Source organism: Odocoileus virginianus, chromosome 33 (genome assembly GCF_023699985.2).
Source record: "Odocoileus virginianus isolate 20LAN1187 ecotype Illinois chromosome 33, Ovbor_1.2, whole genome shotgun sequence".
Lineage (NCBI taxonomy): Eukaryota > Metazoa > Chordata > Mammalia > Artiodactyla > Cervidae > Odocoileus > Odocoileus virginianus.
Genome location: NC_069706.1, coordinates 32,935,588 through 32,962,831, shown reverse-complemented (window position 1 = coordinate 32,962,831; position 27,244 = coordinate 32,935,588). Strand labels below are relative to the sequence as shown.

Sequence of the window (27,244 nt, the reverse complement as noted above, 5' to 3'; positions counted from 1 at the left end):
TGGGGGGCATGCTTGGCGGGAAGAGTAACAAAGTGCTGTCATCTAGAAAACTCCCAGGGCAGTGCCAACTCCCATGTTTGGTAGGGAGACAGGACTGGGGTGCTGCAGAGGCTTCCTCCCTGCGAGGCGGCCTTCCGATTGCCCTCTCCTGGGGTTTTACCTAGTTGGCCATTTTGTCTGCACAGACCCTGGGCCCTTGCAGGGTGTTGTTCCGGCCTCCAGGGCAGGGGGTAGGGGTAGCGGGGTGGGGGAGGCGCAAGGCCCTGATGGAGAGAACCTGCACTTCTGTGCCTGTCAGAAGATACGAAGTTTCCAGGAGAAGGTGTCTGGGGCGCTGTGCTATTCCAGCTCTGTGCCCATGGGGTCGGGGATGGGGAGACGCTATGGGTTTTGCCCAAGTTGGACGTCTCCTCCGTGGCCTGCAGCACCAGTCCCTGTCCTGGCCGCCCTCAGCTACCTCTGTGAGCCCTCTCCCACCCCCAGTCAGACCAACGGACGCGGGAGTGATCCTCCCCACGTAGCCCAACGAGGCGCCTCGGAGCCCAGGAGCCTGGCACCCTGTCCAGGTGGGGCGGTTTAAAGACAGGGGATGTCCTTAAATAAAAATGATCTTGAGACTCAGAGCCTTTTGTCAGCTGCCCTTGGCTTTCCTCGCTGAGGCCATAGGAGTAAGGGTGTTTGAGAAAAGAAAAGGAGTGAAAGGAAACAGCCAAAAATCAAAATGAAACTGACCAACACGTACATGTTTGCTGCTGAGACCTGAGGTCTGGGGAGGGACAGCACCCCCTCCCCTACTTCCCCACTGAGGCTCCTAGGGGTAGCCTGCAGGTCTGGGAGGGGGAACCTGCCGGCCAACCCACCCTAAGCCCCCTGTGCCCATCCAGGGCCCCTGCCAGCACTGCGGTCCCCCTCTCCCTGTGGGGGGCTCCACCCCGGACTCTAAGATGGACACACAAAAGGGGATGTGACCTGGGAGAGCCTCCCGCCCTGGCCCAGCCCATCCTCCCAGGAAAGGCTCCCTCATCAGTCACCAGACCGCCCGTGGCCCTCCTAGAAGTTGGGTGGGGACAGCACCTCTGCAGGGAGGTGCCTTAGGAAGGATGGGCCAAGGGAAGTGAAGCCGCAGGTTTGAGACCCCTGTCTAAGCAATGCCCCCGAAAGGACAGGTTTGCCCTGGAGCAGGGACTGCAGAAATGCAAGGGGACAGACGGGGAAGGGATCTGAGAGAGGCAGAGGGGCTGTGAGGGGGCTGAGGAAGGACGGGCTCTCCAGAGGGGTTAAGGACTCGGTGGGAGAGGAAGGCTCCGGGCGCCAGTGACGCCCGAGGGGGCGGTCCTGACTCTTGAACCTCGTTCCCAACTGCGAGCCCTCCCACAGTCCACGCCCCCTCCCACCCCGTACATCTGCGGGCAGCGGCCGAAGGCCTGGGTTCCTTCTCAGCTCTTTACCCAACTGGCTGATGCCCCGGGGGCCACCCTGCTCTGGCCCTCAGTGTGCCGAGGTCAGGGGCGCAGACCCCCTCACCCCGACACTAAGGCCAGCGGGGCGAAACCACCCGGCCCTCCTGGCCGCTCCGGTGCGGGGCAGGGCCCCGGGGAGCGGGGAGCGGCCGGCCCCCTCGCACTCACTGGCCCCTACCCCGCGGCGACCCGGCGCGACCCCGCCCCGCCCCCGACCCCGCTCGGCGCGGGAACCCTCCGCAAAGCCAAGCGTACGTACATCGAGCAGGCTCTGCGCCGAGCCCGGGCGGCCCCCGTGCGCTCCGCTCCGCTGCCTGCTGCCACCGTTCTGCTGGGGCGACCCCCACCCGCTGCCGCCGGATGGGGACGGCGACCGGCTCCCGCTGGACCGCCGGCTACCCGTCTTCCGCCCGTCGTCTCGGTGCTTGGGGCTTAGCCTGCATAGGGGGAGCCAGCGTGGGATGCCGGGCCTGCAAGCTCCCGCCCCTCCCTCCTTCCTCCCCAACCCCTTCCCATGCGCCCTCCCATCGCCAGGAAACCCTTCCTGGGAGACAGCAAGTTCCCAGCCCCCACATTGCCTCGGTCCCCAATCACAGTCGGGGGCGCCTTTGGGCAAGGGCAGCACCACGGTCCCAGGTGGCGCTGGGGGTAAAGAAGCCGCCCGCCGAAGCTGCAGATGTAAAAGGTGCGGGTTCGATCCCTGGGTGGGGAAGATCCCCTGGAGGAGGCCATGGCAACCCACTCCAGTCTCCTTGCCTGGAGAATCCCATGGATAGAGAAGCCAGCCTGGCGGGGCTATAGTCCATGCGGTCACAAAGAGCGGGGCACACGACCGAAGCGACCTAGCAGGCGCCCAGCGCAGCCGTCCTAGTAAATTTCTACCCACGGATGCTGTTCCTGTCTGGCCATCAGCGCCACTACCCGGCCTTGGGGACTGCAGGTGCCCTCCCAGAAAGGGAGCTCAGCCACTCCTGAGAGCCCCCCCGGTCACCCACGAGAGCCCCCCGGTCACCCCTGAGAGCCCCCCGGCCACCCCTGAGAGCCCCCCGGTAGCCTGGCACCTACCTGCTGGGTGATCTGGAATTACTGTAATGGGAGGACAGGGAGGGGCTGTGGGAGCTGCCGCTGCTGTGACGATGGGACCTGCGGCCTGGAGACTCTGCGTGTGGCCTGGGAGAGAAAACGACTGCCCTCACGTTCTGCCCCATCTCCCGGGGTGATACCTGTGAAGGCCTGGTGGAAGCCTCCGCTTCCATCCCTGCCCCTGGCCATGTAGTCTCCCCCCTGCCCCCATAGCTCAGGGGGGAGGTGCCCCCATACTCTTCCTCCCATAACCCCCACCCCCAAAATCTCCCTCTCCTCCCGTGGCCCCCATACCTCCCCCACAGTCTCCTACAAAAATAACACAAGCCGTGCCCATCCTGGGTACAGAGCTAGTCCATGTGGGTCATTTGTCATTATTAGGAAAAAGGCGTCCTTCTCTCTAGGCAATCCCAGCCTCCCAGGATCTCACTTGGCCCTCAGCTGGTGTTCTTATGACTGTGATGGAGGGGGGTGGGGAGCGGGGCAGGGGAGGGCACTCTTGGCTTCCTCTCTGGGTCTGAATTTTTCCATCTGGGCAGCAGGGACAAACGTGAGCTATCGAAGGCCAGGGGTTTTTTGAAGGGGATGGGGGGGGTGGTGGGCTGAGGGGCTGGAGAGTGGGAGAGGGTACTCACCTTTTCCTTTCTTTGTTCTTTTCTTTTCTTTTGCTCTTGGGGCTTCGAGATCTACAGAAAGCAGAGACTACCCTGACAGCACAGCCTGAGCCCCGAGCTGGCCCGGGGAGGGCGGGGCCTGGGAGCCCTGCAGCTGGGCTGTGTCCAGGTGTGGTCCTGAGGTGTGCTCCTCTCTTGGGTGGGTTTGGACCCGCCCACCCCACCCTACCCCACTGCTTTGGTCCCTGCTACTCTGCCAGGCCTTTTTCCCTCCTCCTATAAGTCCTGGCCTGGATCGCCTTGCATCTGGGCCCTACTTCTGTTCCCCCCAGGAGTGCCATAGGAGATGTGACCACGGCCCCAGAAGGAGTAACCTGCACTTTCCTTCTGGCATTGGTCTTGGAAGAAGCCCCTCTGATGAGTCACCACAGTGGGGGTGGCCCCTCCACACCTCAGCTGTGTTCCCTGGGCCCCAGGTTCCCTCAGACGGGGCTCTCTAGGGCGGAGTCCAGACCTCCCACCCCTTTGTCTTATGTGGTCCAAGCCTGGTGTTTAGGAAAGAAATGCTTTCCCCTGGGCTTCATGATCTTCCTGCTTTGGGGTTACTCTTCTGGATCCCTCCCATCCTATCCTGCTTTCTGAGGCGAGCCCCGCAGCCCAGCTCCTTCTGTCTTTGACCAAGATGGACAGAAAAGCTCCTGGTCAGGCTTCTAAGGTCTCACCCCTGTGGGTCTCTCAGCCCCACTCTCCCTGATGCCACCAGACTCCTGCTCAATCCCTCTAGTCCTGAACAGATGCCTCCTTCCGACCAGAAACAAGGTGATGCTAAGAAATGCCAGAATGTGTTTCACCTGAGAGCAGAGTGGGTCAGGGGCAGGCCCAGGAGTCCAGAGGTTTGGCTTCTAGAACCCGTGCTGCCTGCTTTGGGCCTCAGGCTCCCCATGGGGAGTGGGTCTGGCCCCAGCTCACCTCGCGGTCCTCCCTGGGACTGACAGGAATGGGACAGAGATAAGGCAGGAGGGGCCCCCACTGGCCCAGAAGGACTGGAGGGGGTGGCAGGGGAGGGCGCAGATGGGAAACCGGGGGATTGGGAGGGCCAGGACTAGGTGGTGGTGGTGTTTAGTCGCTCAGTCATGTCCTACTATTTTGTGACCCCATGGACTGTAGCCCGCCAGCTCCTCTGTCCATGGGATGTTCTGGGCAGGAAGACTGGAGTGGGTTGCCATTTCCTTCTCCAGGGGATCTTCTAAACCCAGGGATCAAACCCACATCTCGGCATCTCCTGCAGTGCAGGCAGATTCCTTTACCGATGAGCCACCAGGGGAGCTCTGGGATTAAGGTGTGGCCGTGGGCAAATGCTCCCTGCCGGCAGTGGAACTGAGAACTCTGCCCCTCTTCAGGGGTGCTGGGGGGGCGGTGTCTGGCTTCAGTGCCAACAGTGGGGATGTGATTGCCCCACAGCTTCCTGTCCTCCATGCTGAGTTTTCTTCCACTTTCCACCCGCCTGCCTCTACCTGGGTTCTGGCCTTACACCTCCTTCTCTACAGTCTATCCTGAAAAAGTCACGGTCCTGCTGTCCTGCTCAGAGCTCCTTGCTGGCTCCCAGCCCCACAGAGTGGAGGTTTCATAGTCTGGCAGTTAGGCCTCTTGGGGGGCTGGCACCGGCCCCGCAGAAACTCCACATGTAGGCACAGCCCGCTCGCCCTGTCTCCTACTCACTGAGCCTTTCTACCTCAGGGAGGTCCTTTTGCCTGCAGGCCCTTTCTCTGTGAATTTGGGGTCCTGATGTTTCTGCTTTCCCAACTGGCACCTCCAAAGATATATCCCTTGGACACTGGACCACTGTGTTGTCTGGACATCCTTGGGGCTCCCAAGGCAAGGCTGACTCTGGGGCAAACAAGCGTTGCAAATGGCTTTCCTCCTCCCCCACCCTCCAGCTCTCTGTCTGGCTCTTGGGAAGAGTCCCTGGTGTGGGAAGAGGGAGCCGGACAGGACCCTGGCAGCCCTCCTCCCATCGTGGCTTCCTCGGGCCCTGCAGGGGGGCCACTGGCCTCTGTCCATGTCCTCCTGTCCCGCCTCCACGGGGCGCCACTCACCTGTGCCGCCTCTTCCTCCGGGACCCAGATTCAGACCTGTAGGACCACAGAAAGGTCCTCTTGAGCCCACGCACAGCCTTGGTCATGGGGGAGGGGGTCCCACGGAAGTGAGCGGAGGCCCCCGGGGACAGAGGGTACCTGTCTCGGCGGTGTTTCTTCACACTCTTCTTCTTCTTGCGAAGGGGTGAGGAGCTCCCACAGCTGTGGACACAGTGCCGGGGGTGGAGGGGGGAGGTCTAGTGAACTGGGGCCCCGGGATGGGTGGGGGTGGCATGGTGGTGGAGATGGCTGGGGAAGCCTAGGCGCCTGTGGCCTTGAAGTTGGAAAGGGGACTCCAGGGCTTCAGGCCAGCTGTCATCCTACAGCGAATCAAGGCCCCGAGGGTCCACTCGGTTCCTGAGAGAAGCTGGTGGAGCAGCCTGTGCTGTCCCCTCATCACCTTTCCAGCCCCCCTGGGCACTGTGAGCCAGGACTGTTTCAAAATCAAAGGTTAGAGGTGCCAGTGATGGGATTTCTGGCCTCCGCGGAGAAGCGCCGGCATGTTGGCTGGTGCCCAGGCCCTGAGGTGCAGGCCTCCAGCCTCCGGGGGGTGGCCTTGGACCCTCTTCCACCCACAGACATCCTCTCCGGGCCCAGCCGGTCCCTCCCTGCCCCACCCTCATCACTGACCTGCACTCAGAGTCTAGTCTCCTTTTTTTGCTGAGGGCGGGGCAGAAAGAAGGGGAGACAGACAATTGGATGGGATTAGTGGGGGTCCCAGACATTTGCCGGGGGCCTCACTTATGACAGGGGAGAAGGGGCGTGTAGAGATGGGGAGCCATAGGTGACCCCAGCCAAGCCTCTCTTCCCTGGCCCCTGGGGTGCAGGACCCCTGGGGGAGGGTGCTGGGGACCAAGAGCAGGTGGTCAGAGGTGAGAGGCTGGGTCATGGGCGTGTGCAATTCGGGGGGGGGGGGGCGGTGGGGAGGGGGCACTCAGTGGGGGAAAGGGCCTGGAGAAGGGGAGGGGCTCAGTGAGGGGGGCCCAGAGTGCGGGGTGTCAGAGCCCTGCCCGCCCAGGGATGGGCAGCTGGGGGCCCCACCGCACCCCTCCCGCCCCCTCCAGCCCGGGGGCGGCTCTCACCGGCTTCTCCGGTGGCCGCCTTTCTTTTTCTTCTTCTTCTTGGGAGGGGGAGACGCAGAGCTGCTAGACCAGTGCTTGGTCCTGGGTGAGAAGGGGGCGGGGTGGGCGGGGGGAGGGGAGGGCAGAGGTGAGGGGGGAGGGGCGGCCTCCACCCCCACCCCTCATCCCCCGCCGCGGCAGGTGCTGACCTGTCCCCCCGGTGCCCGCGGTAGCAGGAGGCGGGGCAGTCGCAGTCCACCGGGCCGTCGTCCTCGTCGAAGGGCGCGTACTCCAGGCCCAGCTCGGCGCCCTCGATCAGCCGCGGGGTCTCCGCCACGCTGCCGGCAACAGGGACGCTCAGCACCTGCCGCGGCGGCGGCCGTGCCTTCCCGCTGACCCATTCCCGGCCGGGCGGTGAGGTGGGGATGGCCCCGACCCCTCGAAGGTCATCGGGGGTGGGGGGGGCGGATCTGGGGAACCACACCGGGAGCCTCCCTCACAGGGCGCCAGTCTCAGCGATGCTCTATTTTGTCCCCATCCTCAACAAACCAACCGTGCCCTATTTTGCAAAAAAAAAAAAAGAGGACCACGGAGCCCTCCCCCCTCACTTAGCCCCCGCTTCTAGGTTCTCACCCTCCAGGCGCCCCCTCCTCCTCAGTGAGGCCCCTCCCCTCGCTGAGGCCCCTCCCGACACGGATTCTTTGCCCCTCGGTTCCCTTCATTGCGCCTCAGTCCCCCTCATTGAGCCCCCCTGCACCCTTAACCCCAGAGGCCTCGTCCCAAGCCCCTTTCGCCTCCCCAGCCCCCCTTCTCCGTCGCCGAGCCCCGCTCTCTCACTGAGACCCTTCCCGTTCTCTGAGCTCCCCCTCTCTGATATCTGTCCTTCCTTAATCCTGCCGTCCCCTCGCCCCCTCCCCGCCCCCCGCCTGGTCCCCCCTCCCGCCCCACTGCCTCTCTGAAATATTCATGGCCTCTCCTCCTCCTCTCGGCCGCCTCCGGAGGCCTGGCGGCTCTTCTCCGGCTGCCGGGCTGTCATCAATCACTGCCCAGTGGCAGCGGGCGCCGGCCTCGGCACCCTGCCCGCCTCCCGGGCTCCTCATCCATCTTGCCGCGTTCTCCCCTTCACTCCGCAGGGACCGCGGCATCTGGTCCCCGCTCCCGGGCTCAGGAGCCCCCAGCCATCTTCTGCCACCGACGTCTGTTCCCGGAGGGCACTTGGAGGAGCGGCTGCTTTGTCCATAAAGGCTGCTGGGCTTAAGGCAAGGCTGGGAGCTTTGAAGCTGCACATGTGCCCTAATTATGCGCTGTTCCTGAGTCGTGCGTGACCCTCTCTGAGCCTCTTTTTTCAACAGGGGAATGAATCCTAATTACCTTAAGGATAGTTATGACAATTCCCTGAAGTCCCGATGTTGTGCAAATTTGTTTTTTTACTGGACACGCCCAGAAACGGACCCTCCAAAGGCCCAGGTCCAGGATGATGGTCCCTCATCTTCCATTTTTCATTCCTGCTCCAGCTCAGATAGCACCCCTCCCAGATGGAGGCTCAGCCCTGGTTTTGCCCGGCTCATCCTTTTCCTGCCCAGAGCGAGGGAGGCCACGGCTGGGATGGCAGAGCATTAAAGACGTGACATGAGCTTTGGATTCACACAGACAGGTCTGAATCCAGGCATGACCACGCTCACTGAGCCTCCGGGGCCTTATCTATACAACGGGGAAAAGAATAGCTCAGCTTTGAGAAGAGGATTAAGTGCGAGTCTGGCTATGAAGCTCCCGACAGGAGGCCTGGCCTGCAGCTACGGTCCTCCACACACGGTCACCATTGCTAGACAGAGGGACCTCGGTCGGACACTCACACCAACACCTCCTCTTCCAGGGAGAAAAGTGGTTTTGACACATGAAAGAGACTGGGCAAGATCGCAGCTACAAGGTGAGATTTTCAGGCACAAACTCCAGCAGAGCACCCACTAAGCAGCTCTTTCAAGACTGATTTTTGTATTTAAAAAAAAAAGAAAGAAAGAAGAATGTAACCCAAATTGGACAGGGTTAGCTAGCCTTGACGCTTGTGTCAAGAATGTCATTTGGTGGACTTCCCTGGTGGTCCAGTCTCCCTGCTCCCACTGCAGGGGGCATAGGTTTGATCCCAGGTCAGGGAACCAAGATCCCACATTCCTCACGGTGCACCCACATGCCTCACGGTGCAGCCAAAAAAAATGTCATTTGGATCCCAAACACCATCCTGGCCTTGGCAGCCTAGAAGTCACACAGGTGTTATGAGAGGTTTTTCTGGGGGGGATGGACAGTCATGTCATTGCTCTGCCCCCGCAGAGCCAAACACCCCCACATCCCTTCATTCAAACCTCTCCTCTCTTCCCCACGCTCTTCTTCCTGAAGCCAGGGGCCTCCTACTTCCTGTCCCTGAAATCTCCAACTCCGCAGCCTGTCCCGGGGCCCATCACCCCCACACAGCCCTCAGCCACACAAATGCCTGACACATAAACCCTAGACTTTGGCAAAACTTAAGGGCACCACAAACATTGTGTGGGTGAGCTGGTGGGAGGAGGGAACTTTCCTTGATCCCGACAGAAGGCAGGGAATCCTTTCTTGCCTTCTGACATCAAGCTGGGTTAGCCACTGAGTCCAGGCCCTCCCTGGGCCCTCCTTATTGTGCTGGCTGCACCCCTAGACACATCTTTCCTTTCTACTCTGTGCTGGGGACAGGGCTCCCCACCCCCTCCCAGCCCCATCCTCCCTCCCTGGGACCTTATCGTTTGACCTCTTTTACTTTCCAGTCCTTTCTAGGGATCTTTTATCGCTGGAAGCATTGAAAGACAGGCATGGGGACTTCCCTGGTGGTCTGGTGGCTAAGACTCTGTGCTCCTAATGCAGTAGGCCCAGGTTCAATCCCTTGGTCACAGAATTAGATTCCACATGCTACAGCTAAGAATTCGCATGCTGCAGCTAAAGAAAAAAAAAAAAAAGGTCCTGCATGCTGCAATGAAGATCCCATGTGCCAGAACTAAGACCTGATGTAGCCAAATAAATAAAGCAAAATTTAAAGAAGCAGACAGGCATAGAGGAGATGCATGTTTGAAGAGACATACAAGGTCTCAGAACCTTCTGGTAAGACTCGTCCTGGCAGTTCCAGGGATGTAAATAGACTTAGGTTGAGGCCTCTTTTGCTGGTTTTGTGCAGCTGGTAGCACCACATTCACTTTGCAGGCCCTCTCAGGGCTAGAACACTGGGTTCTCCTGTTCTGACCTTCCTGGCTCACAGTATAATATATATCACAAATAATACCACTCATGAGAATGTTCTCTAATGTTTAAATGGTTCTCCATGGTACACATTCCACTCAAAACCAATTCCTGATTTAGAGAAATTGCATGCTCCCATTTCACAGATGAGAAAACTGAGGCCCAGAGAGGGAAAGAAATACCTATGGTTTGGGGACCTTTGATTAAGAATGCAAGTTCACCTAAGCAATTGACTTTGAGAATTCATGTGCACACAGGCCGACCCTGGACTCTACTGGCTGGGCTTCCTCACTGTGGACGTTAGCTCAGCCGTCCCCTCCCTGCTCTGCAGACACAGTTGTGAGTGTCTGCACTGAATTCTAGGTTTGTTTAGTGTTTTCTGCTCTTAAGTTCACATTTGTTGGCAAGTTTACTCCTCACCATGCCTGTGGAATAGGCAGGGGAGGTGTTCTTCCCTGGTGACGGAACACACGGAGCCCCACAGAGCTGACCAAAGCAGGTCCAGCCAGAGTCCACTGCAGAGGGACCGGGGTGAATCGGGGCTGAACCCAGCACCACCCAGGACACCTGTTGGACCGGCTGCCCCCGGGAAGGGCTCCGACCTGGGAAGAGATGCCTGTCACATGCTCTTCCTCCAGACAGCAGTTTCACTAATTAACTAGTTATGTTTCCCTTTTGCCAGGAGCCTAATGGCCAATTGACAGATGACTGAGTTCACACAGAAGAGAAGGAGGCTTCCAGGCAAAGGCGCTGCCCTTTCTGCTCACTCAGCCTGCGTGCCAGGCCTGCTGGGGCTGGGGGGAGGGGGCAAGGGTGGCAGGAACAGACATAAATCAGGCCTGGGGCCTCTCCTATAGCGCCTCATAGCAAATATATGAGACTCTTTGCACCGCCATGGACTATAGCCCACCAGGATCCTCTGTCCGTGGGATTCTCCAGGCAAGAATACTGGAATGGGTTGCCATTCCCTTCTCCAGGGGATCTTACCGACCCAGGGATCAAACCCAGGTTTCATCCTTTGCAGGTGGATTCTTTATTGTCCGAGCCACCAACCAAACTGATAACAAACTTGTCTTCAATGTCTTTAACATTCTAGTAGGATCCCAGGACCCTGTGAACTCTATATTCTCCCCTGCTTCCAGAGCAGGAGTCCTCCTTGGAGGTTGTGTTTCCACCCAGAGAGCAGGGGGCATGTCTATTTCTTTTTCCCTCCCCCATCATAGCACCAGCACAGGGTTGGGTGTACAGTACAGACCCTTAAGGGCATTTCTTCTGATGATGGACATTGCGACCTTTCCGTGACATCCTTCCCAACATGTCCTGGTTCTTATATGCATTGTTCATTCATTCAAGGAAAGAGAAGATCAGGACTCCTGGAAACGACTTGGAAGTCATCCACTGACAGGAGAGCGTTCCAGCTGGGGATGGATGGGATCCCCAGGAAGAAAAGAGAAGGCAGACCTGGGGAAGAGACCTGAGGACCTAGCAGATGCTTGTGAGGATCCAAGACCTAAGAAGTGGGCAGGAGGAAGGGAGGAACAGAAAGCCATCAGAGGGGCAGGAAGACAATCACAAAGAGCTGACTCTTGGAAGCCAGGGAGAGGGAAAGCAGGTTTCCAGAGGGGAAATGGGGTGGTGGCACGTGCGAGGAGAGGCCAGGCCTGCAGAGGTGCCTGGGCCAGGCCAAGCAAGACTCAGACCGCTGCAGCAGGTCATGGGAGTCATGGGGGCAGAAGCCAGATCTCTGGCTTAAGGAAGTGGAGACAATGTGTACCACACGCTCTATAGAAATCTGATGCAGAAAAGGGAGAAACGTGTGGGCTGGTAGCTGGAAGAGAAAGCAGGGCTGGGGAAGGACCGGAAGCCAACTAAGAGGAAGGAGCCCAGGGGAGGGGAGAGCGGCAGGTGTGGGCTGGAGGGGCGGTTATCGCTGGAAGGGCCCTGAGAAGGTGGCAAAGGCAGGCTCTGGAAGAGGCCTCCTCCCCTCACACTGGATGGAAGGGGAGAGGGTGGCTGCTTTTCCAGAGGAGCCCTGGGGGCATTTGAGGGGGCACGGGTCAGACAGGAAGAACCTGATGGTTTTGGAGGTAGTACGGGTAGCAGCAGAAAGATCTGGCTGTCTGGAGGTTTGAGAAGGGAAGGGAGGAAGGAGCTCACCCTGGTCTGGGGGCGGGGATGAATCTGCGGGGTGTTACTGTGGCAGCCACTACCGAGGGGGTGCTGTGGGCTCTGGGAGGCTGGGGAGAAGAAGGTAGTAGTGGTGTGACCTCTTCCCACCCCGAGGGTAGGAGAGAGCAGGGCAGCTGAGCCTGGCTCCCCTAGATCACCCACAAACCCCCCACAAGCCTGAGGCTGGCCTGACTCTGGTTTTTGTTTTTTTCCGCCCTTTTTGGCCATGCCATGTGGAATCTTAGATCTTAGTTCCCTGACCAGGGATTGAACCCGTGCCCCCTGCAGCGGATGCGTGGAGTCCTAACCACTGGACCATCAGGGAAAATCACCATTACTGACTCTGCTTCGGGCTCTTGCTCAAGCCAGAGAAGTGAGGTTAAGTGGGGCTAGGAGGGGACCCCCCCCCACCTGAAATAGTCTACAATTTCTATAGACTGGGCTTCCCTGTCTTCGAGATCCATCTGCTCCTGCAATGCTGTTTGCCCTCAAGACAACAGCAGGGAAAAGCATTCAGAAGGCGCTGCTGCTGTTTTACTTTCCTGCCAACAAAGGTGCCCAGGGACTTAGGGCCTCAGCAAGATGCCCACCCTGCCGTCATGTCTGGAAACTTGCAGTGACAGGCCGGCCCCACTCTCCTACAGCAGCTGCTCCACTTTATATGGTTTCGAGTGGGTGATGGTTCTCCGAGACAAAGTCTGCCTCCCCATAACCTCCTTGTCTTATCCGAAGCCCACAGCACCCGGTGCCCCTCCTCTCCTGTGACACCTGCAGAGATGTCACCGTACAGAGCCTGTGCTCTCTTTACCGGGTGGGCCTTGGCCAAGCCAGCGATGGCTTTTGGTGCACTGGTTGTGTTTACTCTGGAGGCCACTATCTAGGTGATAATAGTTGGGGCGGGGGGACTAGTCTATCAGCCAATGACAACACTGAGGAAAGAACACTTCTCTGTCTCCTGGTCTGCAGCCCAAGATTCCCGGAGATGAGATGTGGGCTCTTTCTCCCACCGCTGGGCCAGAGATAGAACCCAGGGCGGCAGGGAGAGGACTTCAGTGATGCCCAGGTAGGTGCCCAGCGACTCTTGCCTAGTGCCCTGGGTCAGGCCAGAGCTTCCGGTGGACAAGACCCACGCCCTCTCCTCCTCCTCTTCTTTCTTCCCACCTCCAGCCCCGACCACCTGAGTGAGCCCTGGGAAAGGCTGCCCAGGGCTGGCCTGAGGCTGCACCCTTCCCCTGTCCTGGGCCTCCCCACCCTGGCAGCACTCACATGTGGCCCCCAGGCCGGTCCTCCCTGGTGAGCATTCCCTCCTTCTCCATCAGCATCTGCCGGAAAGTCCTGACCTTCTGCCGGGTCTCCTCCTCTGAGTACCTGTGGGGCATAGGGAAGGTGAGAGCTGCAGTCTGGGTTCTGGTTTCCTCCCCACCTGCCCCCCCCAGCCCCTCCTCCCAGCCCTCAGTCACGTGGGCACTCTCCAGCTTGATATGACCTGTCCAAGGTCACACCACCAACAAGGTTCTCAGTGCTGGGGAAGCTCAAAGCCAACCCATTCTGCACCAGATCAGTCAACCAACCAACTAAACCAACAACCAGGCAAACCAACACATAAACTAAAGTGAGTGTTCCCAGAGGTGAGGAGACCTCCTGGGGAGACCCGGCTCTTCCTCCTGGCCCTGTCCCACCCTGGGACAGGCCTCCCTTCCACATCCAGGCTGCAGTCCCTCTCCGGAGACATTTTAGGGGAGAAGGGAGACCCCTGACCTCGACACATATGTGGCCTTTTCTGCTTTCCTCACCATAGCCTGGGGAAGTCCTCAGCGCATCCCCGCCTCTACAAGGTCAAGGCTGCCAAATGGCCAGTCCAGGGCCCCAGGGGTAGATCCACGGCTTCCCAGCTTGGGATGGGGGTGGGGGTGGAGGTAGTCTGGGCCTTGGATGGAGGCTCCTGACTTCTCTCCTCTGCTCTCCCTCCCTCCCTGAGCCCAGTCTCAGGCTGGGGACCAAAGCCCAGAATTATCTACTCCTCATCTTTGCTCCTGCATCCTGGGGTCGCTGTCACCTCTCTCACACCACCAATGTGACAGCTGTCCAGGCCTCCCAGCCCATGTCCATGCTGACCCCTGGGGCATCTGTGCTCACCCAGCCCCTGGCCCTCTGCCCAGCACACATCAGCTCTCCAGTGGCTGTTGCTAACTGAGTCCTGTCTCCTAAGCTCCCACCCTCTCCTCCTTCTGGGCTGCCCTGGACAGAAAGCATGGTGGCCAAATAGGAACTGGAGTCCCACCTTCTCTATCATGTGACCATGAGCTGTCTGTGCACACAGCAAGCCCAACTCACCCCCCACCCCACCCTATCCATGAAAATGGTGCATCCTTCCCTGTCAGGGACCCCATCTCTTTTCTCCCTTCTTCCCTCCTCTCCTTCAACAAGCATTTGGGATTGACTCAGTCTTTTTGGAGAGCAATTTGGCAATTCTTTTCAAAAACCTTAAAAAATAAAAAAGAATACAACTTTTGATTCATAAATTAACTTCCAGGTTTACTCTGTGGAAATAACCATGGCTGAACACAAAGATGTGACTCATGGGAAGTTTATAGCAGGACGAATCCTCCTGCCTCCCCAACCAGGTTAGGTGCTAGCATTTGTGTTTCCATAGCAACCTCAGCCTCCTGGTTCCTCCTGGAGGGTTGGTTTCTGTCTTCATCTGTTGACTTTTCTGCACCCCACACTGGCCTGGGAATTCCCTGAGGACAGGGACACTTGTGTCCCCAGCATCTGGCACCTTGCCTGCCACATGGGGCCTCCAAAAATGCTTTTGAACTCTGGCGCGACAGTTATTGAATCTCATTGCTCCCACTTTCTAGATCTGTGACCTTGGACAAGTCCACATACTTCTGTTAGTCTGAGTCTGTACATCTGTACAACGGGATAGTAACCTGCCTTTCAAGATTGTTGTAGGATTAAAGGAGATGACACATAAAAGCACTTTGCACAGTGCCTGGCACACAGTAGGTGCTCAAGAAATGGTGGTGATTGAGGATTATTTGTCCCAGAGCAATGGGGACAGAGGGTCTAATTGTCCCAGGCTTTGTGCCTTTTTCTACCCTAGATTCCTCCCAGGTCAGCATGGTACTGGGTCAGGAATCACCTGATCCTCTCCCCTCTGCTCTCCCAGGAGGCAAAGGCTGAGATGGAGAAGGAGGCTGGTTCCCAAACCTTCCATGCCCTGTGGATGCAGCAGCACCTGCCAACTCAAGGCCATGCAGGAGGCCTGGCTGGCTAACAGTTAAGGGCTCAGATGGGGAAGAGGGTAGGCCGGATGCTTGTCTCAGTGCCCCAGCCTCCTGGCTCAGCTGCTTCCCCAGCCAGTCTGGCTCCCTCGCTGCCACTTCCACAATTTGGGAAAATGCATCAAATTCATTTCTGCTCTAGGGACTTCTTGGGTTGCCCTCTGGGACTGGGGTGGGGTGAGGGGACAATACATTTTAAAAGAGGTCCCCAGAGTGGAAAATGTCTCCTTCTGCCTGCCTTTGCCCAGATCCAGCATTTCCTAGAAAATCACTTCCTTGGTCACTGAGTTGATCTTCACTGTGGCTCTGGGGGGGTGGGGGGTAGTGGCCCATTTTACAGATGAAGAAATAGAGCAGCGAGAGGGGAGGGCTCAAAGCTCCAAGCCCAGCTCAGTGGTCCTCATGGGAAGGGAGGGACATGGTGGGTAGGATGTGGGAAGTGGGATGTTTGGGGCCAGGACTCGAACATCACCTCACAGAGGCTGGGGGCTTTGTCCCTGCCTCCACAGTGATTGTAGGCTGCCCCTAGAGACTGCCCAGGAAGATGGCTCCAAAGGCAGCATCCATCACCAGTGAATTAGCCACCATCCATCAGTATTAAGAAAGGGATTGCTTTTTAATGGGGCCAAAGAATGTGTGTTTCCGTGACTAGCAGGAATATTTGTCAGATGCCTGCGAATCTGGTAAATAAATGCAAATGTACCAGCGTTTCTAGAAATGGATATTAATGACTGGATTTTAGAGCAAAGGTCCCTAGTGTTTGTGGAGCATTTTCTGGGGACTGGAGTGGGGTGCAGGAGCCCTGTACTTGCCTTAATCCACAGGCCCCTCAGAACAACCCCCTACTTAACAGGCCAGTAGCTATGGCTTGCCCAAGGTCACGGACCAGAGCTAGAAGCCCCGATTCTTGGGTTCCAGAGTGGCTGTGGCATCTACCAAAGGGGCAGCCGCTAAGAGATGGCAGAGGGACAGGGTTGATAACCGGAGGGCTAGCTTTATGGGAGACTTGGCTTCCCTGGTGGCTCAGAGGTTAAAGCGTCCTCCTGGAATGCAGGAGACCCAGGCTCGATCCCTGAGTTGGGCAGATCCCTGGAGAAGGAAATGGCAACCCACTCCAGTACTTTTGCCTGGAGAATCCCATGGAGGGAGGAGCCTGGTGGGCTGCAGTCCATGGGGTCGCAAAGAGTCGGACACGACTGAGTCGTGGACCAGTCTAAGGTCCACCTGGAGTGAGGGCTTGGGTGGTGGAAGGGCCCCTGATGGAATATCTGGAGACGACCTGTTGAGTGCATCCCAGCGAGGAATGAGCCTTTGATGCCAGGGGTTTAGATACCAAAGACACGGTCAAGTGTCATCCCCCTTCACCTGAGGCTGCCCCCCTGGGATAATAAGCCTGCTAGGGCAGGGGAAGACAGGGGACTTGTGGAAGGGGATGCCATGAGTGAGGGCCCTTAGGCGTTTCCTGAAAGTTTGGGGCGAGAGGGAGGGCTTTCCTAAGGGGAAAGTTCGGTGAAGAGGGTGGGGCTTAGCAAGGGGCAGGGCCCTATAAGGGGGAGGGGCGTGGCTTTGGAGTGGAAGAAGGCGGGGTTTGTGAGGGGAAGTGGGCAGGGCTCTGTGAGGTAGAAGGGGCGGGGCTTATGTGGGGAAAGGGGTGTTTTCCTAGAACGAGCACGAAAGGCTGGCTCTCATCTGTCCCAGGCGTCCTGTTCCCTAGCAACGCCCACCCGCCCACACTCCCTCTACTCCCGGAGTCTCTCAATTCAGCAGGATCTGCAGGTTTAATTAAGGTCTGGGACTCTCTCTGCAGAAGGATACTCCACTCCCCACCCTAACCCCCGGGGATCTCATTTCTTCGGTCACATCCACAGCTCATCAAGCCTGTTTTCATTACCAGCTGGAAGTCTCCTTTCTGTCTGTCTTCAACAGCCTTCTACCCATCCATTCCTCTCTGCAGGGATCCTCCCCACCCCCACCTGGTCTCCAGCTGGAGGTGAACACCAAATTCCTGCGTCCTTTTCTTACAAGCGGCCCTGCCCGGCAGCCTCAGCCCTGTCTTCCTAAGGGCCTGTGGTGTCAGTGGCCATCTCTGTCTAAGCCTCAGTGTCTTCTGGGCTCCACAGGGACGAGTGAGCCTTGTCTTGGCTGCCTCATGGGGATGAACAGACAAAGGTGTGGTTTGGAAGGACCGATGTACACAGGCGGTCTGCTCCCATGTGGCCCCAGGCCCTAATGCCCTGGGCTTTTCTGAATTTTCAGCTCTCTGACAGCGCCAGCCTGTTGGGCAGGCCCTGCTCCTCACTTTGACTCCCTCAACAGCCAGCCCACTAGTTTCAAACTGCTCAGGCAGATGCAGAAAGGAGCCTTGGAAACTCCAAGTTTCCTTGGAGCTGTAGAGATGGGAATGGCTCTGTTCTCCATTTTTTTTTTTTTTTTTTTTTTGCCTCCAGTTCCACATATGATGGCTGTCCTGTCTCCACTGGATTTTCAGGGGAGGTCCCTAAATCTTTATTGACTGATGCACAATCCCTCCTTCTCAGCCTGACAAACACCTATTCATCCTTCAAGGTCCATTCAAATGTCTTCTCTCAGAATCTCCCCTCCGAGCTCCTGAGGCACTTGACCCTTTCCTGTCCTGCTGTCCTTTCTATAATCCTGATTCTAACCTATTTTATGGTGGAGTTGGTATTAACATGCCTGCTTCCCTTCTGAGATGGTTAAGGAATAGGGGTTGGGAGAAGGGTCTTTGAGGCAGTGACTCCAATTCGGCTCTGGGGACCAACGTTGCTCAGCACAGCATCTGGCCCACTTGTGTGCCCCTGATTCTGAACTAGACAGGGTGAAATCTAAGCTTCTGGGTGTGGCTGCTGGCTGGAATTCCCTTGCTGAAACCACAGGCAGCCCTCACACATAGTATGGGCCCGCTGTGCGTTCTTGCCTGGCTGCCACACCTGGCTGTAGACCAGGCTGCTAAACCACCCATTTTACAGACGGGAAAACTGAGGCCTTGAGTTGTCATTAACGTTTACATGCCCCTCTCCTACACCAGACTGGATGTTTCCCGAAGGCACGGGCTGTGTCTCCTTGGCTGCTGTGACTCTAAGCCCATATCAGAGCTTGATGCAGAGCAGGAGTTCAAGACAGCTTATTGGTAGAATAAAGTAATACATGAATGAAAGTTCAACTGGGGCTGCAATAGTTCAGATTCTGACCTTTCAGGCTCCGGGATCCCAACGCTGGCCCCGCCCCGGCCCCGCCCCGAGCCCCTCCCGGCCCCGCCCCCTTCCCCCGCTCACCCTTGCTCCTCCATCATCTCCTGCAGTTCCATGCACTTGAGCTCCACGCGCCGCTTGCGCTCATGGTCCAGGATCTCGCGGTGCGCGCGCTTCACCAGGCCGGGCTCCGCGGCGCGCAGCTCCTCCTCTGCCCGCGGCCAGGCCCCCGACGAGGCGCCCGGCTGCGGGAAGCCGTTCGCCGCGTCGGGTGGGGACGGCACGCTGGCCGCCCCGTTGTTCACGGTGGAGGACATGGTGGCTGCCCCCGGAGCGGCTGGCCTCGGCCCTGCGGGACAGACACAGACACCCGGCGGGATGGTCACTTCTCGGCCACCTGCTAAGCTCCTCTTGGCGCGGGTTAATCCTGGAGATTTAAAGGCCCACTCATGGCTCTAATCCGCTTCCCCTCTGGCTGCAGAGCTGGGCCCGGCAGGTTTGCACCTGTGGGTCACACCTCAGGGCATGAGGGGGCATCGGACACTGGCTGTCCCCATCGGTAAGGTGGGGTGGATTCAAGGCGGACTAGATGGCCTCTAAGGAGGCTTGTCGCCTTCAGGGGCCTAGTAACTATCCAGGACAAAGCTCTCTGCCGCCGTAGCAATGCCTGGTCCTGACTGCTGGCCCCTGCCTGCACACCTGCTGGCAGTTCCCCAGCTTTTATTCTTGTTTTTCCTTCAGGCTCAGTTTAATACCTGCTTCTTACTCCCCAGTACCCATTTTTCTGGCTCTGGCCCCTGGAATCACAGACCACACGTGCTCCCCGTCCCAGTCTGCTCCCGAACAGCCCTGCAGAGACCAGGCTCAGCTCCATTCCCACCACAGATGCAGTTTTCGGGTCCTACTTTGATTTGGCTAACTTTTCCAAAGTCAGCATTCCAGGTGGGGGCCTATCTGGGCTGAAGCCCACAGGACCGTCCCCTCCTTTGTTCTGGAAACATCGCTTGTGAGGATGTGACCAAAAGTGGCACTGACATTAACTTTCCAGGCAGCCACATCCTTTCGCCAGCTCAGGGTGGTTTGGGAGTCAGCATGGCTTGGAAGGTGAGAAGTGGTGGCTCCATGGTCCAAAGAAGAGCGTGCACCTGTATGCACCCTGCACATGCATGTATACACACACACACACAGACATACACACGCAAGCACATACACACCAAGGACTTATCTTAACAGAGGGGAGGCACCTCCCGAGCTATTTCCATTTCCTTTCTCCAAGGCTCTGCTAGTTGCTAAGCAACAGGGAGGCCTCCTTCCCAGGGAGTGGGATGGGAGGGAGGGAAGGGGTGGAGGGAGGTGGGAAGAGAAGGAATTAGGCATGTCTGGACATCCCAGATGGGGCCTTCCTGCAATACACCCCCAACCCCCCACAACACATACTCTCCTCACTGGCCTCAAAGTGCAGAGCCATGGCGTCTGAAAGGCAGAGAAGAGAAAGGGACCAGGAGAGGAAAAAGCCTTGCAGGGGACAGTGACAGGAGGTGACAGTGAGAATGGGAACACAAGCTCCTTTCATATGTTCATCTGCCCAAGTGTCCGGGTCTAGGCCCGCGTTCTCCGTGCCTTGCTGTGTGACCCTGAGGATGCTCCTGCCCCTCTCTGAGCCTCTGTTCTCAACCTGTGCCTCGAAGCATCATCCAGATTCTTCAAGAAGTCTCTTCGGGCTTTACAGAACAAAGCTGTTTTTCTAAGCCTTGCCTGCTTCCTGCCTGTCCCTACCCCAGCCCTGCAACCCTAGCTCTACCATGCTTTCTCTGAGGGTAACCCACAAGTATCACCCACTCACCAAGCCCCACCCAGAGCTCTGCTTGTGTCATGCCCTGAGCCAGGGACATGCATGGAGCTTGGAGACCCCCATTCTCCTAGTCCACCACAGCTCACCAAGATCAAGTTTGGTCCCATATTCCATCTTGAGATTGCTCACACTTACCCATCTCCTCCTCTCTCATTACCACCTCAGTTTAAGCCTCTGCCTCTGGTCCATTCTGGCATCAGCATCCTATCTGCCCACCCCCCCTGCCCTGACCTCTTTCTGTTCATCTTCCATCATCAGCAACCTGGGAGCCTGGGCCAGGAGCAAATCAGACCCTGTCATGCCCTGGTTAACAGCCTCCAGTGGCTTCCGGTCACCCTGGCTCCCAGTCCTGACACGACTTGGACCTGCTTCCTGGACCAACCTCTCCAACTGCCGCATCCACACAGATTCTGCATCCCTCTTGCATCCAGATCTCCCTGCCCTCACCCCCCCCCCCCCCCCCCGCTCCCTTTCCCTGGGATGCTCTGCACTTGACTCTGGCATGACCTCAAAGTCACTGCTCACAGGTATCGCCACTTTCTGGAAGCCTCCCTCCTCCCCTCTGGGGAGCTCTCCCCCCTCGCTGTCATTGTGGGCTCATAAGTCTCACTCCACCTGAGGGCCCAGGGCTTTTCAGCCCCAATTCCTGGTGCCAGCCAAGTGCCTGAAACACATGGGGCTCAGTGCCTGGAATAAAGAGGAGACAAACAGGGAGACGGCCCTATTGTAGAGCACCTGGAGCTCTGCTCAGTGTTATGTCCCAGCCTGGATGGGAGGGGCATTTGGGGGAGAATGGATTCATGTATATGTATGGCTGAGTCGGTTTGCTGTTCACCAGAAACTACATCAACATGGTTAATCGGCTATACCCCAATACAAAATAAAAAAATCTAACATTTGAAAAAAAAGGGAGATAGGACTGAGGACTACAGGCAGGGTCCTTGATACAGTCTTCAAGACCCCTTTGTATTTCCTCTCATGTGATCTTGCAGCTTTATCCAGTGCTATACTTTATCCTCAAGCCAACATCCAGCTCCCCAGCCTGGGTCACCTGTCCCCAAACAGGCACTCCCACTCCTTTGAGCCTTTGCCCACTCAGTTCCCAGTGCTAGAATTCCATTGTCTCTCTTCCCTACCTGGGGAACTCCAGCACATCCTTCAGAGTCCAGTCCCAATGTCACCTCCTCCGGGTAGCCTTCCCTGCTTCTGACGAAGGATGAGCCGTTCCCTCCTTCTGTCCCCACAGCTTTTGTCCTCATCTCTTTAGATACTGAGGCTCAATTTATTGTCTGTGTCTGACCCCTGTTCTAGCCCTTCAACGGGAGGGGACCAGCCCTTCATTCCAGCTCCCCTGAGCCTACCCAGCACCTAGCAATGCAGAAGATGCACTGGGGGTGTGGGAGCAAAGTGCTCGGGCCCCCGAGAGAGCTGTGGAGGCAGGTTCTCAGTGATGCTGCTCTGCATGATTGCCCTCAATGTAGGTGAGGCTCCCCAGCCAAGAGCTTGGCCTGAGCTCCTTGAGGGCAGGGCAGGGGAAGCTGGTGGGAGGAGCTCTGAGTGTACTCAGGTCTCCACACCCCGAGAGGAGAAATCCTATCGCCAGCACTAGGAGAATGCCTGGCCTAGATGGCTAGGCTGCTGGGGGCAGTCTTTCAGAAGCGCCTGAAGGAAAGGAGAGGGGCAGGAAGACAGAACATGGATGCTGTCTGGGTTTCCACTAGGACAGATGGTGAATTCTGCCAGCTTCACCTGGTAATGGAGGGTGCCAGGCAGGAATCTGAGGCATGTTATCAAAAGAATGACCTCTGAGTCCCTAGAGGAGAGGCCAGGCCCCTAAGACTGAATCATTGTATGCTGAGCCCACTTCTTTCCTAGGCAGGGTTGCTGGACCAGCAGACCAGGAAGTTATTGCAGACGTCAGGTCTGGAGTGGGTTGCCATTCCCTTCTCCAGAGGATCTTCCTGACCTAGAGATTGAACCGGGGTCTCCCGCATTACAGGCAGACTCTTTACCATCTGAGCCACCAGGGAAGCCGTTATCTGACATTATCTATTACGGAATTATTGTGAGATTTCATAAGAAGAGAGAGACACTGTGTTGGTGGGAACTAACATTCCGTGCTATTTTAATTGGTGGGTGGATTAACCTGTGCTCAGAGGGAGCTAATGAAGGGGTCCATGTCATATTAGATGGGCATATCTAGGGAAGGACCACAGGGCTCCGTCCTCACCCACGTCTGATCTAGTATGTTCACCATTGACTGGAGAGAACTTTGATAACCTGCTGACCAGATTCACTGAGAACACCACTTGGGAAAGTTCAGAAATTCAGAGTCAGAATCTAAAAAGACTCAACAGATGGAAAAGATGGAAGGAGTCTGAGAAGGTGAAACCCGATAATGAGAAATACCACGTCCTGATGCTGGGTCCCAAACGAACTTTCTAAAATTGGAGTGAGGTAGACATATGTTCAGAGAAGGCAATGGCAGCCCACTCCAGTACTCTTGCCTGGAAAATCCCATGGACGTAGGAGCCTGGTAGGCTGCAGTCCATGGGGTCACGAAGAGTCGGACACGGCTGAGCGACTTCACTTTCACTTTTCACTTTCATGTGTTGGAGAAGGAAATCGCAACCCACTCCAGTGTTCTTGCCTGGAGAATCCCAGGGACGGGGGAGCCTGGTGGGCTGCCGTCTGTGGGGTCGCACAGAGTCGGACACGACTGAAGCGACTTAGCAGCAGCAGCAGCAGCAGACATATGTTAGAAGCAGCATATTTAGGAAGAATTTAGGGGTTTTCAGTGGTCACAGGCTCAATTTGAGTCAATATCATAAATGTGGCTGCCAAAAGTGCATGTTATCTTAGCCTACATCAACAAAAATATAATATCTGGAAGGGGGAAGTGATAAGAATATACAAGTGGTCGGAGGATTTAGGCCAAACCTGGCTGAATATGCTGAGAAGATTGTTAGAAGTAGGTTGGGTTGCCTGATTTTGCAAATAAAAATACAGGATGCACAGTTAAAATAATTTGAATTTCATGAATTTCATATTTGGGGCATCCTCATACTAAAAAAAAAATTCATTGTTTATCTGAAATTCAAATTAAACTGTCTTGTATTTTATATGATTCCTATCTGAACCTACTGAATCAAAATCTCTGAGGGTGAAATTGTCAATGTTCTCCAGGTGATTCTGATACAGACCATCTGTGGAACAGCAATTGGGAGCCAGTGTCTAGAACAGCAGTTCTCAAATCTTATTAGTGGAGTCACCTGACAGGCTTGTTAAACCATAGATGGCCAGGGTCTTGTTGTTGGTTAGTTGGTAAGTCATGTCCGACTCTTTTGTGACCCCATGGACTGTTGCCTGCCAGGCTCCTCTGTCCATGGGCTTTCCCAGGCAAGAATACTGGAGTAGGTTGCCATTTCCTGCTCCAGGGGATCTTCCTGACCCAGGGATCAAACCCGCATCTCCTGATTGGCAGATGGATTCTTTACTCACCTGGAAGGCCAGGATCTACCCCTAGAATTTCTGACTCAGTAGATCTGGGTTGGGTGCTGATAATCTGCATTTCTAAGAAGTTTCCTCTTTGCTGGACCTTGAACTCCACTTAAAGGAGTAAGCCCCTAGCCAAACTGGATGGTCTTAGAAGACAAACCCAGGACTCCTGTGAGGAAGTGGACTTCACATAAGCCCAAGGTAGGATTTTTTTTCCCCCTTAACAATCTTTACAAAAACTAAGTAGTGGGGGGACTTCCCTGGTGATCCAGTGGCTAAGACTCCAATGCAGGGGGCCTGGGTTTGATCCCTGGTCTGGGAACTAGATCCCACACATGTGGGAACTGAGGAAAAAAATCCTGCACACAGCAAGGAAGGTGGAAGCTCCCATGTGCCACAACTAAGACCCAGGGCTGCCAAACAAATAAATCTTTTAAAATAAATAAAAGCTAGGTGGCTCATCCCAGGATGAGTGAGTTTCCCAATACAGGAGCTGCTTTTATAGGAGATAGGCTATTATGTTCACTCAATGAACACAGCACACACTCATTTGCCTTCCCTCCCCCACCAACAAACTGGAGATTTGGAGACAAACGAGACCCCATCCTGGCCCTCTGGGAGCTCATTGGCTGGTTTGGGAAACCATAGGTTAATTGCTGCATAGTATGATAGAAGAGAATTTGAGAAGAGTCTGCATCTCCCGCTGGTGGGTCGGGGCAGGCTTCCCAGAAGCAGGCGGAAGGAGCTAGAGACAAGGACACCAGAGCAGCGGGGGCCTGACCAGGATTCAAGAAATAAGCGGACGGACTGGGCAAGACCGGGTGTGGGGTGGAGGAAGGTATCTTGGATGGCTTGGGGGGCCAGGTGCAGCCATTTGCTGTGATGGAGATCATGGAGGACAAACTGGGCTGTGTTAAGGGTGAGGGGCTTGTAGGGTTCAAACAGGCAGCTGTGAGGTCTAGAGCCATAACCCTGACCCTGACTTGTTAAGATGCTTGGGGACACTGACATTGCGTCTCCTTGGAGACAGGGCAACAAAAGGCAAGTCTTTTCTCTACCCTGAATGAGTCTGTTTCTATCTCTGGACCTTTGCTTTGCTACTGGACAATGAGGGGCTGGACTCAAAGACCCCACAACTCTTGTCCTGCTCTGGAAGTCTAGGTTATGCTAGCAATGTATGTATAAGCCAAGCCTTCAACCTGCTTCCCCCCTGCATCTGTAGCCAGTGGCCAGAGCCACACCAGCTCCACCCAGATCTCAGCCTGGGGCCGTCTCAGCACTGGGTCAGGTCCCATGGGTAGGCCAGATGCCGGGCCAGCCAAACCCATGTGTGGATTAAGTCATGTGGGGAGGGGGAGCATTTTCCCTTCTGCCAACCAGGAAGTGGTTAAAGGGCCCGAGCCCTGACTTCAAGCCTCACAGCTGAGTCCCTGGGCCTGCCTCCTTCCCTCAGACCCCTGCCTGGGTCCCCTAAGCAGGCCTGGCTGAGGACAGGATGGAACACAGTCTGGCGGCTGGTACCTGCAAGTCCAGCCCTGCTGGTAGACATTAACTGATGGGGCGACAGCCCATCTGTCCTGCAGGGTCCAGCCTGCTGACAGGCACAGAGGTCTCTGAGTTAATGAGATCATCACTCACCGCAGAGCTCAGAGGGGTAGATGCTGAGGGCGGGAGTGACCGGCCCAGGTCGGGGGAGATGAAACAGTGGACCACATATGCGTCTGAGCAGACTCGGTCCTGCCCTGGGGAGCCTGGCTTGAGGCCAGGAAACAGGGCTGTGCCCTTTGGGGACATGAGCTGAGTGACCTTGATCACATGGCTTAGACTCTGTGCCTTGGCTTCCTTGCTAATCACACAAGTCACACGTGTTAGTCGCTCAGTCATGCCCGACTCTTTGCCACCCCATGGACTGCAGCCCACCAGGCTCCTCTGTTCATGGGATTTTCCAGGCAAGGATACTGGAGTGGGCTGCCATTTCCTTCTCCAGGGGATCTTCCCAACCCAGGGATCGAACCTGGGTCTCCTCCACTGCAGGCAGATTCTTTACCATCTGAGCTACGAGGGAAGCCCTCCTTGCTGATGAACTGGAACTGATAACAGCGTCCTCCTTGTAGGGCCTGGGTAAAGGACCAAGGCATGTGAAATGCTAGCACGGTGTCTGGCATGCCGCGAATGTCTCATAAGCAGTGGTGATTGTCAGGCGTGACCGTCCTCTTCCGGACGTGGAGGGGGCGAGGAGTCCCTGGACATCCAGATGTCCAGAAGGCTGAGCTATGATTGGGGGATGGGGACTGAGATCCAAGGATGAGCACAGTTGCTGATTGTGGGGGAAGAAGAGGGCAGAGGCCTGAGCCCAGGGCAAGGGTGACCTGGGTCACCGTCTCCCTGGCCACACTCCCCCCCCCCACTGGCCTCAGCAAACATCTCCCATCTCACGTGCAGTGTCTCAGTCTCCAGCCCACAAGGCACCAACCCAGGGACCCCTTTTGCTCCGGAAGCTTAGAAACTTCTCTCCCCCAGTGGGCAGTATCACTCCCCGGGGGGTCTCCTTCTCCCCGCCCCCCCTGCCAGCCAGAGACCCAGCTCCCCTGTGATGATGGGAAGATGCAGGGCTTTCGCACCCTCAAAAGTACAGGTTCCTACAGCTTCACGTAAACTCTCAACCTGTGGTCACATACAATTCAACCACCTTCTTGCCACTGAAGTCTTTCTGCTGTCTCCCACTGGCTCAGGAACAAGCAGCTTTCGATTTGGGATCAGAAGATTAGAGCTCAAGTTCTGCTTCTACCAGCTCTCCCTGGGTGATCAGGGAATGTTACCAAATGTTCCCAAGCCTGAGCTTTCTCATCCATAAAATGGAGACAATAGTCCCTACCCCGAGACTTCCCTAGCAATCCAGTGTTAAAGACTCTGCTCTTCCAACGCAGGGAACACAGGTTTGATCCCTGGTCAGGGAACTAAGATTCCACATGCTGCGTGGAGCAGCCAAAAAAAGAAAAAAAAAAGTGCCCTCCCTCATAGGGTGGTGGGATCACTCATTCTTTTAGTGACAAGCTTGTTCTGAAGACCTGATTACCCCTGTCCCATGCCAAGGGAGCAGAATAGAGACCAGGGTGGGTCTGTCTTTGTCTGTGATGGTCAGAGAAGGCTTCACAAGGGCAAAGGTGTTTGAAGTGGTCCTGTGAAGGATGAGTCTAAGGAAGGGGGTGGTCCAAGCAGGGGCAGGGAGTGTGTGGCACAGGCTGAAGGCGCAGGGACAGTGGGGCCCGGGGCCCTGGGGTTAAGAGGGTCAGGATGCAGCGGGGTGTGTGATGGTGACCAGTCTTCCCATGAAGGTGGGGACTGCAAACCCTTCCAGAGAAAAAGCACAGTGTGGACCAAGGTGAGGGAGTGGGAGGGACATGCTTCCTGAGTTTCCTGGAGGAAAAAAAAAAAATCCTTTGTCACAAACGTGATGGAACTGATAAACACACAAGAAACCAGGCACTTAGCCTGTGAAACTAAGTCTGGGTCTTTGTAGAAATGAGTGTGGAACAATAATAGTTTTTGTCAAGATATTTGATGAATCTGGCAAAGAAAATCCATCTCCAGTGTGCAGTGTGTCCGAGGAATCTGGGTGCG

At 56.4% G+C, this 27,244-nt stretch overlaps 1 protein-coding gene across 3 annotated transcripts in view; it reads right to left on the bottom strand.

The window, feature by feature from the left end:
- Positions 1-27,244, bottom strand: part of SRRM3 (serine/arginine repetitive matrix 3) — a 52,877-nt gene that overhangs the window by 11,465 nt on the left and 14,168 nt on the right. For 2 of the 3 annotated variants that reach the window (XM_070460242.1, XM_070460244.1), the window contains exons 2-11: positions 18,358-18,622; positions 13,044-13,145; positions 6,563-6,691; positions 6,375-6,455; positions 5,923-5,952; positions 5,392-5,454; positions 5,254-5,289; positions 3,179-3,229; positions 2,526-2,630; positions 1,720-1,897 (exon numbers count right to left, since the gene is read on the bottom strand). In XM_070460242.1, the coding sequence (XP_070316343.1) occupies positions 1,720-1,897; positions 2,526-2,630; positions 3,179-3,229; positions 5,254-5,289; positions 5,392-5,454; positions 5,923-5,952; positions 6,375-6,455; positions 6,563-6,691; positions 13,044-13,145; positions 18,358-18,622 (1,040 nt within the window). The remainder of the gene's footprint in view (positions 1-1,719; positions 1,898-2,525; positions 2,631-3,178; positions 3,230-5,253; positions 5,290-5,391; positions 5,455-5,922; positions 5,953-6,374; positions 6,456-6,562; positions 6,692-13,043; positions 13,146-18,357; positions 18,623-27,244) is intronic. The other variant, XM_070460243.1, reaches the window with a different exon arrangement.